Here is a 15,605-nt window from a genome sequence, read left to right on the forward strand (position 1 = left end):
TGGGCAAGATGAGTGAGACATTTCACTGTGGTGTTTGTTGGTTTGTTACTGGAATACTCACTGCTGTGCAATATTTAGTTGTTTAAAACTACAGTTTGAATGTGGTCATAGACAGAGTTCTAAAATTAAAAGCAGTTGGTGTGATCAAGCTGTAGAAGCTGTCTGAAAATGTTAAACAATATTTATTCTTCCAAGAAGAAAAGGGAGTTGGCCTGAATTTTTCATTAGCATAACAAGGATATGAATTCTCCACCAAGTCCCCTGCCAAGGGGATCAGGAAAGAGTGGTCTGTCTTGTTAACAGTGCAACTACTCCAGAATAGCAGGATTCTCTTCAGTCTGAAGACGTGTTGTTCTTTTATTTAGTGTTGGATTGAAAACACAGCCGGAATCCAAATGCCCCGAGCTTCTTGCTAATTACTGTGACATGTTGCTAAGAAAAACACCACTAAGCAAAAAACTAACCTCTGAAGAAATTGAAGCAAAGCTAAAAGAAGTGGTACGTTCTTGCTTTCTTCTGCTTGATTAGTCTTGAATGTATTTAGTTGTTTTATTTCCTCATGTGGGTGGAGGTCTTGATCTTCAAAAAGCTATGTGAAGTGTAACGGGAAAGGAGGTTCTTATATCATGAAGTGTGTGTGTTTATAACTTGTTAACCATGCAGTGTTTTGTGTCTCTGTGTTGTCAGGTCACAAAATTGAATATGCTAAATTATTGCCTATATCAAACTAGTGTTATGGTAACGAATGTTAATATAGAAAATAATACAGGATAGGTTTTCATGCCAGTTGTTAATGTCTTCTCTGATTTAAGAGAAGTTCCTTGATAGCAGACAAATGAAGAAATCAGATGTGTGATGTTATAAAAGATTCGTAGACAATGGCTATGATATGATATAGTATAGTACAGGTCCTCTCGAGGCAATCTCAGGTAGCCTTTTTCTACTTCTTAGTCCACAAAGGCATTAGGTGGGCCTTTAAAGTCTTCAGATTGACAGTGCAAATAAGTGTATTACAATCTTTCTTGGCAGCTTTTGGTACTTAAATATGTACAGAATAAAGATGTTTTCATGCGATATCACAAAGCTCACTTAACACGCCGCCTGATATTAGATATATCAGCTGACAGTGAAATTGAGGAGAATATGGTGGAGTGGCTCCGAGTAAGTAGCCTAATATCTTCCTTTTATTTGGTTGTTCCTGTTGCTTGTATTAATTCCTACTCTTAAACTGAGATACCATTCTTGCTTAGGTGAGTTATATTTTAAATCACAGGTCACTTTGGTCTTCTTCTGCTTCAATTTTATTTTGATACTTTGTGGGATTAAAGCAGTTTAAGTTTTTTTCCTAAGAGAAATGTTGATCCTAATAGTGATGAAGACAGATTTTAAAATATTTCACATATGATTATCTTTGTAATTTCCATATGTAAATGAGCAAAATGCAGTGTACTAGTTTAGGTATGGAAATTATTTGAGACTGGTGGCCTAATTGTGAAACTTTATGTACACTTGAATATTATTTGCATGCTTTAATTAACTGATTCCTCGATGCATGCATATGTTCTTAAGCACCTGGATTTCTTTAAAAGACTCATCATATGCCTGTAAGGGGTAACTGCTTGCAGTCCATACAAAAAGAGACCTTTATACTGCATCGCTGCTTGTTGTAATAAGGTGATGCTATCAGTGTACTTTACTGCTTTTCATTTCTTTTAGTTTGTTATTTTAAAAGTGAAGCTTTTTGTTCTTAGTTGTTTATGTCATAGTTTAGTGTTCTGTTTGTTTGTACAGGAAGTAGGTATGCCAGCAGACTATGTAAACAAGTTGGCTAGAATGTTTCAAGATATCAAAGTATCTGAAGACTTGAACCAGGCCTTCAAAGAAATGCACAAAAATAATAAACTTGCTTTACCAGGTATTGTTTTTCAAATGATTTGCTGTTTTTAATTTCTCTTGTGGAAAAATAATTCTGTTGAATCTTGAGTTAAAAATTGCATCAACTGCAGGTTGCACATAGCCTTTGGGGCACTGCTACCCCCTAGACTGGAATGTCTGTACTCTGTGTAGGCTCTGCTTTCTCTTACAGTTGACACTTGAGCTATGTTATTCTGGTAGTTTCTGTGTTTTCTCACTATTAGCAGTTTTGCAGATATAGACTCCCTAGCTAATTGTAGCTGAATTCCAAGCAAGATTTGAATCAGTTTCAACCAGCTGAATGCCTTAACTACATCCTTCTTTCGTGTCCTCATCATTCTTCATGAGTGCTTCATGCTGTGCTCTTCCTTTACCTGCTGGCAGGAGAGCTGGATGCACGCTGCTAAGAGTTCAGATGATGTTTCTGAGATTAAATTTCACTGATGAGAAAGAGGCTGGGGAACATCCAGGTTTGGACCTGTCACTGCTGAAAAGCCTTAAGTAGTGCTTACGAACATCAGCTATAAAGCTGTATCAGTGCATAAGGAGCTCTGCAGAGGCAAGCCAGAAAAGCAGAGGTTTCAGTCAGTGTTGCTGGCAGAAAGCCAGTGGTCCATAAATAGAGAACATTAATGTTTAAATAGTTAGGGACCCTGCTAATTTATGAAAATTTACTCCTTCATAATTGTATTAAGAGTAGACAAAATGCATTCTGTTTGTCTGTTACACCTGCAGATTCATCTAACCCAGTATTGTCTTACAGCTGACTCTGTGAATATTAAAATTTTAAATGCTGGTGCCTGGTCCCGTAGTTCTGAAAAAGTATTTGTCTCGCTGCCCACGGAATTAGAAGATCTCATCCCAGAAGTTGAAGAGTTTTATAAAAAGAATCACAGTGGTAGGAAACTGCACTGGCACCACCTCATGTCCAATGGAATTGTAAGTGTCCAGTTTTTGTTGCTTCAGTCTCAACGACTGCATGTTCTGTGTGTTTATAAGAGCAGGAAAGCTTGGTATTCAGAAAGGATTAAAACACAATTGCCATTCTGTTCACAGATAACTTTTAAGAATGAGGTTGGCCAGTATGACTTGGAGGTAACAACATTTCAGCTAGCTGTGCTGTTTGCATGGAACCAAAGACCCAGAGAGAAGATCAGCTTTGAAAATCTTAAACTGGCAACTGAACTCCCTGATGCAGAACTTAGGAGGACTTTATGGGTATTTCCCTTTCTCTTGAAACAGATTTCTTCCTGATTTTTGTACTCTGGAGTACTGGATAAGTATTTTTAAAGCGCTATCAGATAACACTTTGAAATGTGGACGCCTTCCTTGCTAATTAATCTGTTGTAATGCTGGCTCCTTGCACTACTGTTGAGCACACACAGCCTTTACATTAACATGTTCTCTATTCTCAGAGTTAGATAATTTAAGCTTTTGGAAACAGCAAAACCTTTCTGACCATATCCTGCCTAAAGCACACAGTTATGATTGTGGTTTATGGAGCAGGACTGGTTTAATTCTAGGAACTCACTATCACTCAATAACTGTATGTTACTTAAAAATAACTTCAGTGTTTGCTTTATCAGCCTTTTAACAATTTAGCTCACAAATAAAATGAGAAATCATGTAAATGAGACTTAATACCACAAGCTACTCTGTAGCCATGAATTTGTGCGTTTTACTTGGTGTTATTTTACTCATGCTAACTCAGTTTACCAAATCTCTTTCTGAAGTATGGCCCCTTTCTGGTTTTACTGGTATCTCCCTGTTGCCCCCCTGGCAGTTCCAAACCAGGCTACGTGGTTCCTCCATTACAGTCTGCACAGTGGTGAACAATGTTCTTAAATAGTAACTGTTTCCATTTAGAAAGTCTGGTGTTTTATTTTCATTCTTTTTTTCCCCCCTTTTTCTCTGTAGTCTCTTGTAGCATTTCCAAAGCTGAAACGTCAGGTTTTATTGTATGAACCTCAAGTCAATTCACCCAAAGACTTTACAGAAGGAACCCTCTTCTCGGTGAACCAGGAGTTCAGTTTAATGTAAGATGATGTTTGAAAATGAAAATAACAATGTGCTATGTTATGATTAAGGGAATTCGCCTTAACCTTCATCCTTGGAAGTTTTCAAGATTCAGCTAGGCACAGGCTTTGCTATCCTGTCCTCACTTCAGTTTTAGTGGTAGTCGTGCTTCAAACAGGTGGTTGAACCAGATGACTTCCAGCAGCTCCTCCAGACAAGCGGTTGTATGGTTCTGATTTCTGTGAAGTTAAACTTCTTAAACACCTAGGGAAGAGATGCAAAATGTGAGGCTCTACCTTTCTGTTACTAATGAACCCACGAGATTTCATATGGAAAGAACACCATGTAAGCAGAACACCCCCAAACACACGCAGTTCCAAAAGCATATTTTTAATTTAAAGGAAAGGAGGCTGCTTAATATTCTGCTATGCTGTCCAAAGCTGGGCTTTTTGGTGTGACTTCCATCAGAGAGGAGTGTCTTCATTTCAGTGAGAACTGCAGTGCTCTTCTACTGGTGCTTTGAAATGCTTCAAAGCACATAGTAGCATAGAGAGAATATATACAGCCTCTTTTATATTGATTTTTGCTTCTCTTTATTGTCAATAACTACAATTAGAACCAGCTCCTTGCTAGAAACTTGAGATTCTGGTCCTCGTACTCAGTAGCAGCTGGACATCTGGATCTGTGGAAAGAGAGAGAGGTGACAAATCTGCTGCTCTTGGGGCTTAGTTTCTTGCCATTTTGCCCAGGGCCACGATGGTTTGTTCATGTCGTCAGGATCACAAGCTTTGGGAAATGATGCAAGCACATGACAGAAGAGTCAGGCTGCACAGAAATTTTGGGGGTGACTGCTGAAGAATACCAGGAGCTTTTTTGCTATGTTTGTTATGGTCTGTTCTTTCTTTTTTTTTTTTTTTTTTTTTTTTTTTTTTAAAATGCCATACAGACGGTTCTTGTGATATAAATGAGCTGGTCCCGTTTTCTGAACTCTGTTGTAAAATCTCCTTTGAAGAACCCTAGTTTTATATAATTAAAATGAAATATATTTCTCTGGAAATCTATTCTTTAAAATAGTGCTGGTAACTTTTCAATTTTGGACTCTGTCAGTTTCAGCTGATGATTTTTTTGGTAATGATAGTATTTTCATGTTAGTTTTTTCCTTTTTTTTTCATGGAGTTGGCATTGAATTCTGATATGGCAGCTGGCTATCTCACTCCTGCAAGGCTAATAGCCTATAAATATCTGATATATGATGGTACTCCTTGCTGCTGTAATATAAGTTTAATAGGAATTCCTTAACTGAAAATGTATTTTTGCCTTATTTTTTATACAATACAACTTTTTCAGAAAAAACGCTAAAGTTCAGAAAAGGGGCAAGATAAATTTGATCGGTCGATTGCAACTTACTACAGAGAGAATGCGAGAAGAGGAAAATGAAGGAATCGTCCAGCTAAGAATATTAAGAACCCAGGTTAGTAAATGTCAGAGGAATATAAAATTATCTTATTTCATTTGTTGTATTGCTGCTACTGCATGTTGTCCACATTTGAATTTTGGTGTATGAAAGGAATGCTTCTGGATCCTACGAGCTCTTACTTCTGCTGTATGGTTTTATTACTTTGTGAATAGCAGATCTTGTTTGTGTGTGTGTGCTTGTGTACTTGTAGTTATTGGCCTCCTGTTCTAACGTAACAGATTATGATATTAATCAGGACAGAGCAGCTATTAAGCAAGCAGTAAAGGCGTAACTGTGTAGTGGTGGGTAAAGTTGACTTACTGAGCCAGCAACATGAAAAGGATATTCAGATCTTTTTGGCTACTCTGTGTGAAGAGAGAGAATAATCTCAGAGATGGGGATCGCTCTCCTGTGACAGTAGTATAGGTTTCTGAGAGACCTAGAGGGAAAGTTTGTAATTGCATCTTGGCTGTACAGCCTGCTTTGTGGTGGATTGTCCTTTCTCAGTCAGGTATCATATCAAACCGTTTTAGCTGACAATTCTCAACAATTCATTTGGGGGAGCATCCCATCGTTACTTGCGATGGAGTCTCAAAATCCCCTTTTACCGCCAAACTGCAGGTTTCTCCTGATCAGGCAGATTAGACTCCAAACCAACCAAGTTGTAAACTGTGTCACCTGACCTAACATCCTGGATGTTCTTTCAGCCAGAGGATTAATGCTTAGTGGTGCTTATCAAATAAGAACTCCTTGTGAATGTCACTTTGACACAAAACGTGCATTTCACAAAGTATTCACAAGGTATTCACCCTGGAAATGTGACTTTTGCTCAGAGAAGGAAGGACAGGTGAATGAACATCAGGTTTTAGTGACTAACACTCAAGATATAAAAAGTAAGAGTAGATTCACCTTTGGTTGGAGTTGTCATACTTCTCATGCATCTTGAGTGCTGCATTCTGTTACACTATCAACTTCTTTGTAAAGACAGCTTGGTATCTACTTAGGCTAAGGAATACAGCAGAATGTGACTTACACTTAGTGCTTGATTACTGGCAAATTCAAAGCTGTATGCCTCAGGGATTTGTAACTTTAAACATGTTTTTAATATATCCTAAATGAGCCTTTTGTGTACTTCTTTGGTTTGAGTTTTGTCAAGTTCTTGGCCACAACTTAGAAGGTAATGAACTCTGTTGTTTGACCTTGCGAGTAAAGAGTGTTCTTACATTCTTTTCTCAACATTCTTGGATTTATTTTACTTTGTTCCCTCTTATAAGACTAGGGGAATAGAAACTTCCAGGAGATCTTTCTACTGTTTTATTCTAGTGTTTAAAGTCTAATCATGATGGCCCACTTGGACAACTGGTTATAATTCACTAAGGTGAAACACTGTGTTTGGAGTCTCTCTTTTCAAGTATGTTAAGATTTGGCCCTCACTTAAGAAATATATAAGCCAGAACAGACGTTGGCACTGTCTTGTTTTAACTGAGGCATGTCTTGAGTGCAGTATTTATGATGGAAAAGTAACTTTTATATTTGATGTCTTAGGAAGAATATAGATTTCTTTGCTGCCTTGCCTTAACCAGGAGCTAATTATTAATACTGTGGTCACTTTGTCACTTCCACCAGATATTTCAATTTTTTTCCTCTTGTTCCCCACCAGGAGGCTATCATCCAAATAATGAAAATGCGGAAGAAAATTACTAATGCCCAGCTTCAGACTGAACTGGTAGAAATATTGAAAAACATGTTCTTGCCACAAAAGAAAATGATAAAAGAGCAAATTGAATGGCTTATAGAGCACAAATATATCAGAAGAGACGAGTCGGATATCAACACCTTCATATATATGGCATAATTTAAGGACTCTGTGAGATGCTGAAAACATAAACGGAAGGGTGCTTGGACAGACAGCTGCAACAGTTTGTGCTGCAGAAGGACTTGTTTTGACTTTCATTACATATTAAAATCCCTGCCTTACCTTAAAGAGGACTATATTTTGCCAATCTCATTCAGCTAGCATGATGGCATTCCCTTCATGTTGCACACTTTTAACAGCATGCTGTTTTGTGGGAAACTTGCATTCATGAAGAGCCCATTGTGAACTTTTAAAAGTAGATTTGATTTACACCCACTGGGAAGAATACAGGTTTGGGTTTTTAGATGACCAGTACTTGCACAAGGAAAAAATATTCAAATATTCATGCACTGAGGAACTGCTATTAGTTTTGTTTTGGTTTTTGTTGTGTTTTTTTTTTTTTTTTTTAAAATGCGATTAGGACTAGAAGTAGCACTTTCACTTTTGTGTTTTGGATCAACAGAGTAATGTACTGTCCACCTTTGATCCTTTTTATGTAATAACATTTGAGAGACACACATGCCTCACAAACTGATATGTATTTGTTACAGTTAAAATCTGTTGGCTAGAGCAGTGCTTCAATCTAGTAACTGGATTTTAATATTTGACACATTAGTGACACAAAACTAATTCCAACTCATGGGTGATATTTTTCCTTAAGCAAGAGATCATTGTTTTTAAATTGCTGTAAAGAAGTGGATACACATTATTTGTTACTTTACATTATTTGGACAGGTGATTTGGTACAATCCTTTTTGAGAAGGCAAAGCGTTTTTGAATGATACTTCACTCTACAAACAGTTTTCACGGGTGGTTCTGTTATAGTGAACAGAAATATTAAGTGTATTTCCTTGTACATTTAATATTTGTATTCCAAATGTTTAAGTATGACTACATATATCTGAATGCATTAAATAGTAATTGATGCACAAATCCCCCAGAAAAAGGATAACACTCAAAGATCCCTGTATTAATTCCTCATTGGTAACTCTAACCTTACATACATATGTAATCGAATTTGACTGGTTTTGTTCCTTGAAAGTCAAGGCCTTTATATAAAAAACAAACCCTCTGCTTTTTATTTTGAAACTGGCAGGATGGGAAATACAATTCTAGTGAAAATGGCAAAAAAATAAGGAAAAATACCTTGTTTCGCGTATGCAGAGAGAGTGCCAAATACACATCAGGATCTTCAACTTTGTAATGTTACCTCTTCTATTTTCAATCATCTTAAGTAGTTGTTTGGCAATGCCTGCCTCTCTGCTACTCTGAAATGTCCCAGCATGTACTGGACTTGTAATTTATAAGAATCACTGGAGCAGAGTGCCTGTCTTGGGACAAAAGGTAAGTTGAGCTTTACTCAGTTATGTATGAATATTCTTATACAAATTGCAAGTGTGCAATTTATTTTTTTTTACCAGTTCAAGTACAACATCTAAAGGTCTTGTCTTCTCTGATGGTTGAAAGGGGGTAGAGGATATAATTTAGTCAAAAAGGAAAGCCTTCTAATAAGATAGAGGAAGAGATTTATTTAACATGGTTGCAGTAAAGGATAAAATAAGAGTGGTTTGAAAGTGAACTCACTACAAGAATGGCTGTTTGCCCCCTTAAAGAGGCTGCGTGCTGTTAGTAGTGGAAATGCCAATGGGACTGCCTGAGAACAGTGTGTACTTGGACATCTGTTTGCCTAAGAAGTTTGCAGTAGTGAGGGTTTCATGAACAAGAAGAGATGGGGAGAAATCAAGACCTGGTAAATTGCAATTGATTGAAATGCCACCGCTTATGTTACATGTTTTTACCGATACTCCCAAGTAGATGCTGTTTAAAAATACTGCATCTCTTATGTTCCCCTGTGGTGTTGCTATTGAGAATCAGAAGCAAGTGGTGCTCTGTGTAGTTAACCACTTAAACTCTTGGAATATTAGAAAACGAAATTCTAATAAAAACCTTGTGCTGCAAGACTTTCAGTATTTGTAACTTAAATTACAAGTAATAAACGCTCACTTGGGATTGTTGGAGGGAAACTGGCAACCCAGAGCCCTAAAGCATGACAGTCTGAGCACGTTCTTTTCAACATAAGGAACTCCAGCCCTTAACCGTTGAAGAACAGGTATGAAATTGTCACACAGAAGGAGCTGCAAAGGGGATAATGCTAAATCAGAAGCCATTGATTAAGATTTGGTAGGCTCCATCTCAGATACAACTGTTCAGGAAGGCAGAGAGTATGCAGAAAGCAACAGGTTGCTGAAAGCTAATGAGCTACATCTTCCCTCAACTAATAAATACAGAATAGTATAACCTAAATGCTATCTATATACTTCTCAACTCCTGGAATGTGGAAATACAATTGGTAATGTGCCTATGACATGGTCATTTTTCTTCAAATATATACCGAAGATGGATGTCGGGTTTTTTTTATTAAATCTGAGAATCACACCAGCAAATTTGTTAAAGATGCAGAATCTCATTTAGCATCCTTCATCAGGTCACGTTCACCAATATGCACTTAAAACTAGGATCACCTGGGGCACAGGGAGATACCTGGGGTAAACTGTTCTTTGGGGAGGGCAGAGTTCAGATCTCAATGAAAATGAACTATTCTTCACTTGCAATATGGCAACAACGCACTTTTAAGGCTGCAGTTTTTAGCTATGAATATACATGTCCAAAGACCTTGCTTAAAGAGGTGCTGCATCTGAAAAACATGTTGCCACACACACTGCCACGGTGAATAGCTACGGGAAAAAAAAATCTGTTGTAGGAGAGGGGGGAAAAATCACTCTTAATGGGTTTAATTAAAAAATACTGTTAACACTTTCTCTGTCCCAACAACGTGATGAGTATCTCAGTTTCAATTCTGAAGTCTTCCATTTTCCTCTTTCCACAGTTGGTGTCCCTAGCTCCTATTTTTGTTCATCTTTCATTTGTTCTGACTGTAATGCAATTACATTTCCAAGAGAAAATGTGACTTTCTTGTTTTCACCTTTTTAAACTTGATATAAGTGTTCTGAATGTTCACATGTTGCATTGATTTGCATTGGGATGCCATTGTCCTGTAAAGTGCAAATTTTAAAAATACAATTGGCAAAAAGATTTGATAGTTTTACAGAAAGATTTGCTATCTTAAACTCAAACTGTTTTCTATTTTCATCTAAATGACTGGGATGCTATCTTTGTAATTCTTTGAGGTCATATTTGTGAAATAAACAATACATGAAAGCTTTCCTGTCATATACACTATATGTAGTCTGGAGTGTTGAGCAAACTTGAGTTCCTGAGTTGTAATATCTATCTACGTATGGTATTTACAATTTTGAATGTGTGCCACTACCAAGATAATAATGCTGTACAATTTTGAATGGTGGTAGTTTCTGTATGGCAGTCCAGCTGAACTATTTTGATGTACTGCTTAATTTTTGAATTTTATTTTTTAAGTTGTATAATTTATTTTCTTGCAAAATAAAAAATGTAATATAAAAGACTACTCCTTTTAGCAAGATATTTTGGTCTCTTTCCCCTGCAAAATTTTTTAAGTCTAGTTCGGATACTGCTCCTGAAAAATAGCGTTGTATGAAATGAATCAGATTGCAAGTCCCAAAGTCTTGATCGGAGTAAAATTAAAATTTAAAACAACAAAAAATGGGGGGGGGCGGGGGGGCTAAAGACTTGGTTCCTTTCTTGTTGTGATTTTCAAGTACTTGAGGATATGCATAGAGTTATTTCAGTTTTCCAAATTCTATTTCGAGGTGAGCTGTAAGTCTTGCAATTCACATTTATCAACACCTGCCCTGCCAAAAGGGGCTTGGGGTGCCTGACTTTAGGGCATTTTTAAAACTGGTTATGTCTCTGTGTAAGTTGCTGGGATGTAATTGGATTGCCGAATATTTTGGTTCTTGGGTCTCTGCAGTTACTTTCTGAGATGCTCATTTTAAGTTACTGCTGTCGTTGCCAGATCTGTGGGACCAGCAGGTGCCCGATTCTGCACGAAGCAAACAGGTGGGGGAACCGCTGGTTGCCCACGGGAGTGCTTTTACTGCAATGGCTTTTCTTCTCCAATCGTCTTTGTCTTCTAATGGGAATTTTTTTTCTTACGTTTCAACTCCTTTTTTCTTTAAGTGAACCAGTTAAACGTAATGTTTTGTGCTTTCTGGTGTATGCAAATACCAGAATTATTTGTGTGGAGTAAGTAGTAGTTCTGAGTGACCAAGCGCACAGGGTAATTTTCCGGCTGGCAGTTTGTGTAGGTAGAGCTTTCATAGCATGTTGCCATTATTCCTAAATTTTTTTTTTTCTTCACTCTTAGGGCAAAATGTCGCCTTTCACAACAGTGGTCTTCCAGGTGAAGTCATTCTCTAGAAATAAGCCAATTATCACAGCAGTTGCTTGGCTGAATCAGCTCCTACCAGTTTACATTGATCACAGCGTAGCCAGAATCAGAGGCCTAACTATGAAAGGTTTTAAACCTGCTTCATTCTCCTGCTGAACTAAGAGTGGGGCTTTCTTTCTGTCTTTGCTTTACCTGTAAACATCACTTTGAACAATACACAGGTGTGGTCTCTGCATTTCATTTTCAGTTGTTTTAGTGATGGAGATCCACTGTGTAACTTCAGCTGGATACCGTGCACCGCATCCCACGAGTGATCTGAAACCTGTAAGAGAGAAGGGCTGGTGGCATGTTGTCTGCTGGTCTGGGGCATGGTCACAGCAAATCTCACCTCCCAAGCGAAGGGAAAGGGCACATTGGTCATTTTCGGTCATCTAGAAGACTGAAAAGTGACAAAGAGCAGCTGTAAAATCAGTGTATTGTAGATGCTATTGGTGAGAAGTGATGGTAAAAGAATTAAAGAAGGGAATGCACTATTGTTTTTTCTGTACGCTTTCCCATTTTTAAGTCTGTGGTTTAACGTGATGTGTGTACAGCTCAGGCTTTGCTATCTGTTGGTTTCTACCACTAAAGACATGAAGGAAATAGGCACACCTGCAGGTTTTGTAGCAAGTAGTGGGAGGAACTTGGATCAAGGTAGGTACTGTGTGGGAGTTATTGCACCAAGCAGGTGCTAGATGCCTGTAAGCCCCTCTGGCCCCGATGCTGTTCAGCCAGAATTTTGGGGGGCACTAGGGCGTGGAAGAGCCGCTGTCCATGGCATGTCACCAGTCACTGCAGCCAGACTCGTGCCAGGGGCCTTGCATGCTGCCAGAAGCTTTTGACAGGCTTCCACACCAAGCAGGAGCAAGGAAGGCTGATAGTCATGGAAATGGGGAAGCGAGGACTTGGGGAGAACTCAGGTGTGGATGTGACTGAGGTTTCCAAAAGCAGAGTGGCAGAGAGTAGGGCAAAACTATTTTCAGAGTCCTGTAGCATCAGCACTGTCAGCTATCTGATAAAAATCAGCATGCTTTAAAACGCTACACCAGGACTTGCTGCCTACATCCCCAGCTCGCCCTGGAAACAGGCTGGGTAAATTCATGTGTAAGAAGTCCATAAACAAAGCTCTTCTCGATTTTTTTTTTTTTTTTTTTTTGAAATATGAATTATCCTAAAAAAAAAATAAAAAAAAAAATCTGAGGAAGCAAGAGCTGCAAGCGGGGGGGGAGGAGAACAATGAAGAGGGAGATCCCTCCCAGGACGAAAACTGTAAAATGCTGGGGAGCAGCCTTGTCAGTGCCCACCATCCCCTGAAGGCATCTCTGTGGCTTCTGCCTTGTGGAAAGAGACATGCCACAGCCAAAAGCATTTCTTCCCTCTTCCCCCTGCAGCATTCTCCTCTGCTGCTGTGTGTGGCCACCATCCCATAACTTGGCATGAGGTCAGGGTGCAGCTGCTGTAAATAAACTCTCCGTTTATTTACCTTCCCACTTCCTAGGGGAAAGTGCACCCTGCTGCATCCCCAGGTACACGTGTGCATGAGGGAATGCTGGCTTAGATGCATTTTCGGTTTGCCTCATTAAAAGAGTTCTTGCTGTATTTTTTGATGCTTGCGTAGGAGCTTCGTATCCTGGAATGTGCTCTCTGGGGATGAGAGGTTTCTTTTTCCTTTACCGAGCTTCTCTATCTGCTAGAGTTGTTCTGCAGCTTGAGACTGACTTGAATAATTGTTACTTCAGGAACATCTGTCCTCTTGTTGGAAAGTTAAAAATGCAAAGCAATAAAATAACTTCACTGTAGAGCTATGTTGTATGTTCCAAATACCCATAGAGCTAACACTTATATCACTGAAAAGTGATAAACTACCCTGTGGGCCAGGGATGTGATGCTTTGTATGTTTGATTGTCACATTCCAGCTGTGTCCTAAGCAGAATACCACAGTGCATCAAAGAGGTGCTTGTCCACGTCTCAGTTAATCTGGGAAGCTGCAGGCCTGTGTTGTGCTGTGCCTTGGGTGCAGCTTGGCCACCGGGCCTGGTCTGTGCTGCACATTCCCCGTGGCTACAGGAAAAGTTCATCTGCCTGATTGTGATGAAGGAACCTGTAGGAGCTCCCACGTGGACTGGCAATTACACCACCTTGTGTTCTTGTTATCTTAAAGGGAAGCAGCATGCGCTCCTGAGAATCCTTTTGTTTGACTGGAGAAGTGGTGTCTAGAACAGTTTTATTCTTTGACAATCCTGTAAGAGCTCTGAAGACTTGGGGGAACCTCTCCATGATGGGATCTGGTACCTGCCCCACCTCCCTGGTGTCCCATCCCAGTGCCTAACCACCCCTCCCATGAAGAAATCCTTCCTGGCTTCTAATCTAAGCCTCCTCTGGTGCGGTTTGAGCCTTTTCGCTTGTGTCCTACTGCTTTAATCAATATGTTTGGGAGTCCAAACACCTTTCCAGCTGGGGTGATGTGAACACTGGCCCCAGTGCATGACGTTTGGCACAGTTGGCAGGATCCCAGTGAGCTCTGGCAAAGGGAGAGCGAGGAACAGACTGGGTGGCCGGCTGGCACACAGCCACAGCACTCGGCCAGGGTGACCTCCCTGTGGAGTTGGGAAAATGAGATGGAATTACCAGGATGCCTCACCTCAGCTGAAATAGTCTCAAAAAAAACAACAGGGAAAAAAAACTCAGCAAGATTTGCATTGTGCTTGGTTGTTACCAAGATGCTTGAAATGAATATGCCACTGTTTTACTGTGAGGCAAGAAGTGTGAGAGCTGCAAATACAGCAGCTCAGAGGCAGCCGGGGCTGGTGTGCCTGGTGTTGAGGTGTGCAGAGCAGGAGGGAAATCTGAGACACCAGGGGGTGTGTGGTGGGAGGGAGATCTGCAGGACTTCACGCTCAGGAGTAGGCAGAGGAGTCAGATGGTGGGATGTGGTGACAGCATTGTTAATCCTTTCGGGATTAATGAAGCATACATGTAGAGGACCCCAGGGGCATCACAGCACACAGTCAATGTGCTCAGTTACATGGAGTCACAAAACTCTACAGAAATAAACCAGCAAAGGCTGTGAGAGCACTTATAGTGAGAATGGGAGCTTGGAGGAAACAGCACCCATTCGAATCCTCCTGAATTAGTGTGTTTGGGTGCTGTCTTGCAAAACCCTGTGGCTGCCCAGGGGCTGAGAGCACTGGATCTTCCGTGAAAATACCTCTCCCTGTGAACGGGGCTGCAGGAAGCCTTAAAACTAGAGGATCCCTCGCCCTTTCATTGGGACACTGATGCAGTATCTTGAAAAGCATAGCTGAGGCTGGTTGGTATTTACTGGAACTAGCCACATGGTGAAGCATGTGTTCTCCGAATTTTATAAGCACTGACAGGGAAGCTGTCACCCTGGGAATGCAAACCCAATTGTAAGGCAAGTGTCCCCCTTGCTTTGAAAGGACCATGAACATCCCTGCAAAGAGCTGAACTCGGAAAAGAGGGCAGAGGTATTACTGTACTAGTGGGGCAGCATTGTTAGGCTGGAAAGGAGGCCTAAAGCACGTGAGCTGCAAAGAAAGGCTCCTCAGAAAGAACAGTTCCTGGCACACCCAGGGAAGAGATGGATGGCAACCTAGCCCCTTACTTGCAGGGTTTGTATAAAGAAGCAAAGGGTTAAAGGCCAAGGGATGCTGAAGCTGTGCCTCTTTTACTTGCCCCCCAGGCTGCCTGGCTGGCAGCAGGGCTTGGGAAGGTGTTGTCCCTCTCTGCTGTAATAACAGGAGACAATTGCTGGGGCTGTTGCCCCTGTGTCTGCCTTGTAACGCACTTCAGCTGCTATAATAAACAACAGAATATAGCGATTTTAGATGACAAGTCAGAGGTAACCCTAATTTGTGGTAACCTGTCCTGGTTCCTCCAGAATAAATTAATAAATATTAAAATGGGGAAGGGGAGGCAGTTTGGTTCGTAAAGAAACTATGTGTGTCCTGGTGTGCAAAAATAGGTTAACAGCTATT

At 40.1% G+C, this 15,605-nt stretch overlaps 1 protein-coding gene across 3 annotated transcripts in view; it reads left to right on the forward strand.

Annotated features, from left to right (window-relative positions):
* Positions 1–10,725, forward strand: part of CUL5 (cullin 5) — a 32,924-nt gene extending 22,199 nt beyond the window's left edge. For all 3 annotated transcript variants that reach the window (XM_082754749.1, XM_082754751.1, XM_082754750.1), the window contains exons 12-19: positions 366–498; positions 1,030–1,161; positions 1,792–1,915; positions 2,678–2,853; positions 2,971–3,132; positions 3,832–3,950; positions 5,278–5,401; positions 7,047–10,725. In XM_082754749.1, coding sequence (XP_082610875.1) covers positions 366–498; positions 1,030–1,161; positions 1,792–1,915; positions 2,678–2,853; positions 2,971–3,132; positions 3,832–3,950; positions 5,278–5,401; positions 7,047–7,241 — 1,165 coding nt within the window. In that variant the 3' untranslated portion in view covers positions 7,242–10,725. The remainder of the gene's footprint in view (positions 1–365; positions 499–1,029; positions 1,162–1,791; positions 1,916–2,677; positions 2,854–2,970; positions 3,133–3,831; positions 3,951–5,277; positions 5,402–7,046) is intronic.
* The last annotated feature ends 4,880 nt before the right edge of the window (positions 10,726–15,605 follow it).

Source organism: Aythya marila, assembly GCF_965140915.1.
Source record: "Aythya marila genome assembly, chromosome: 1".
NCBI lineage: Eukaryota > Metazoa > Chordata > Aves > Anseriformes > Anatidae > Aythya > Aythya marila.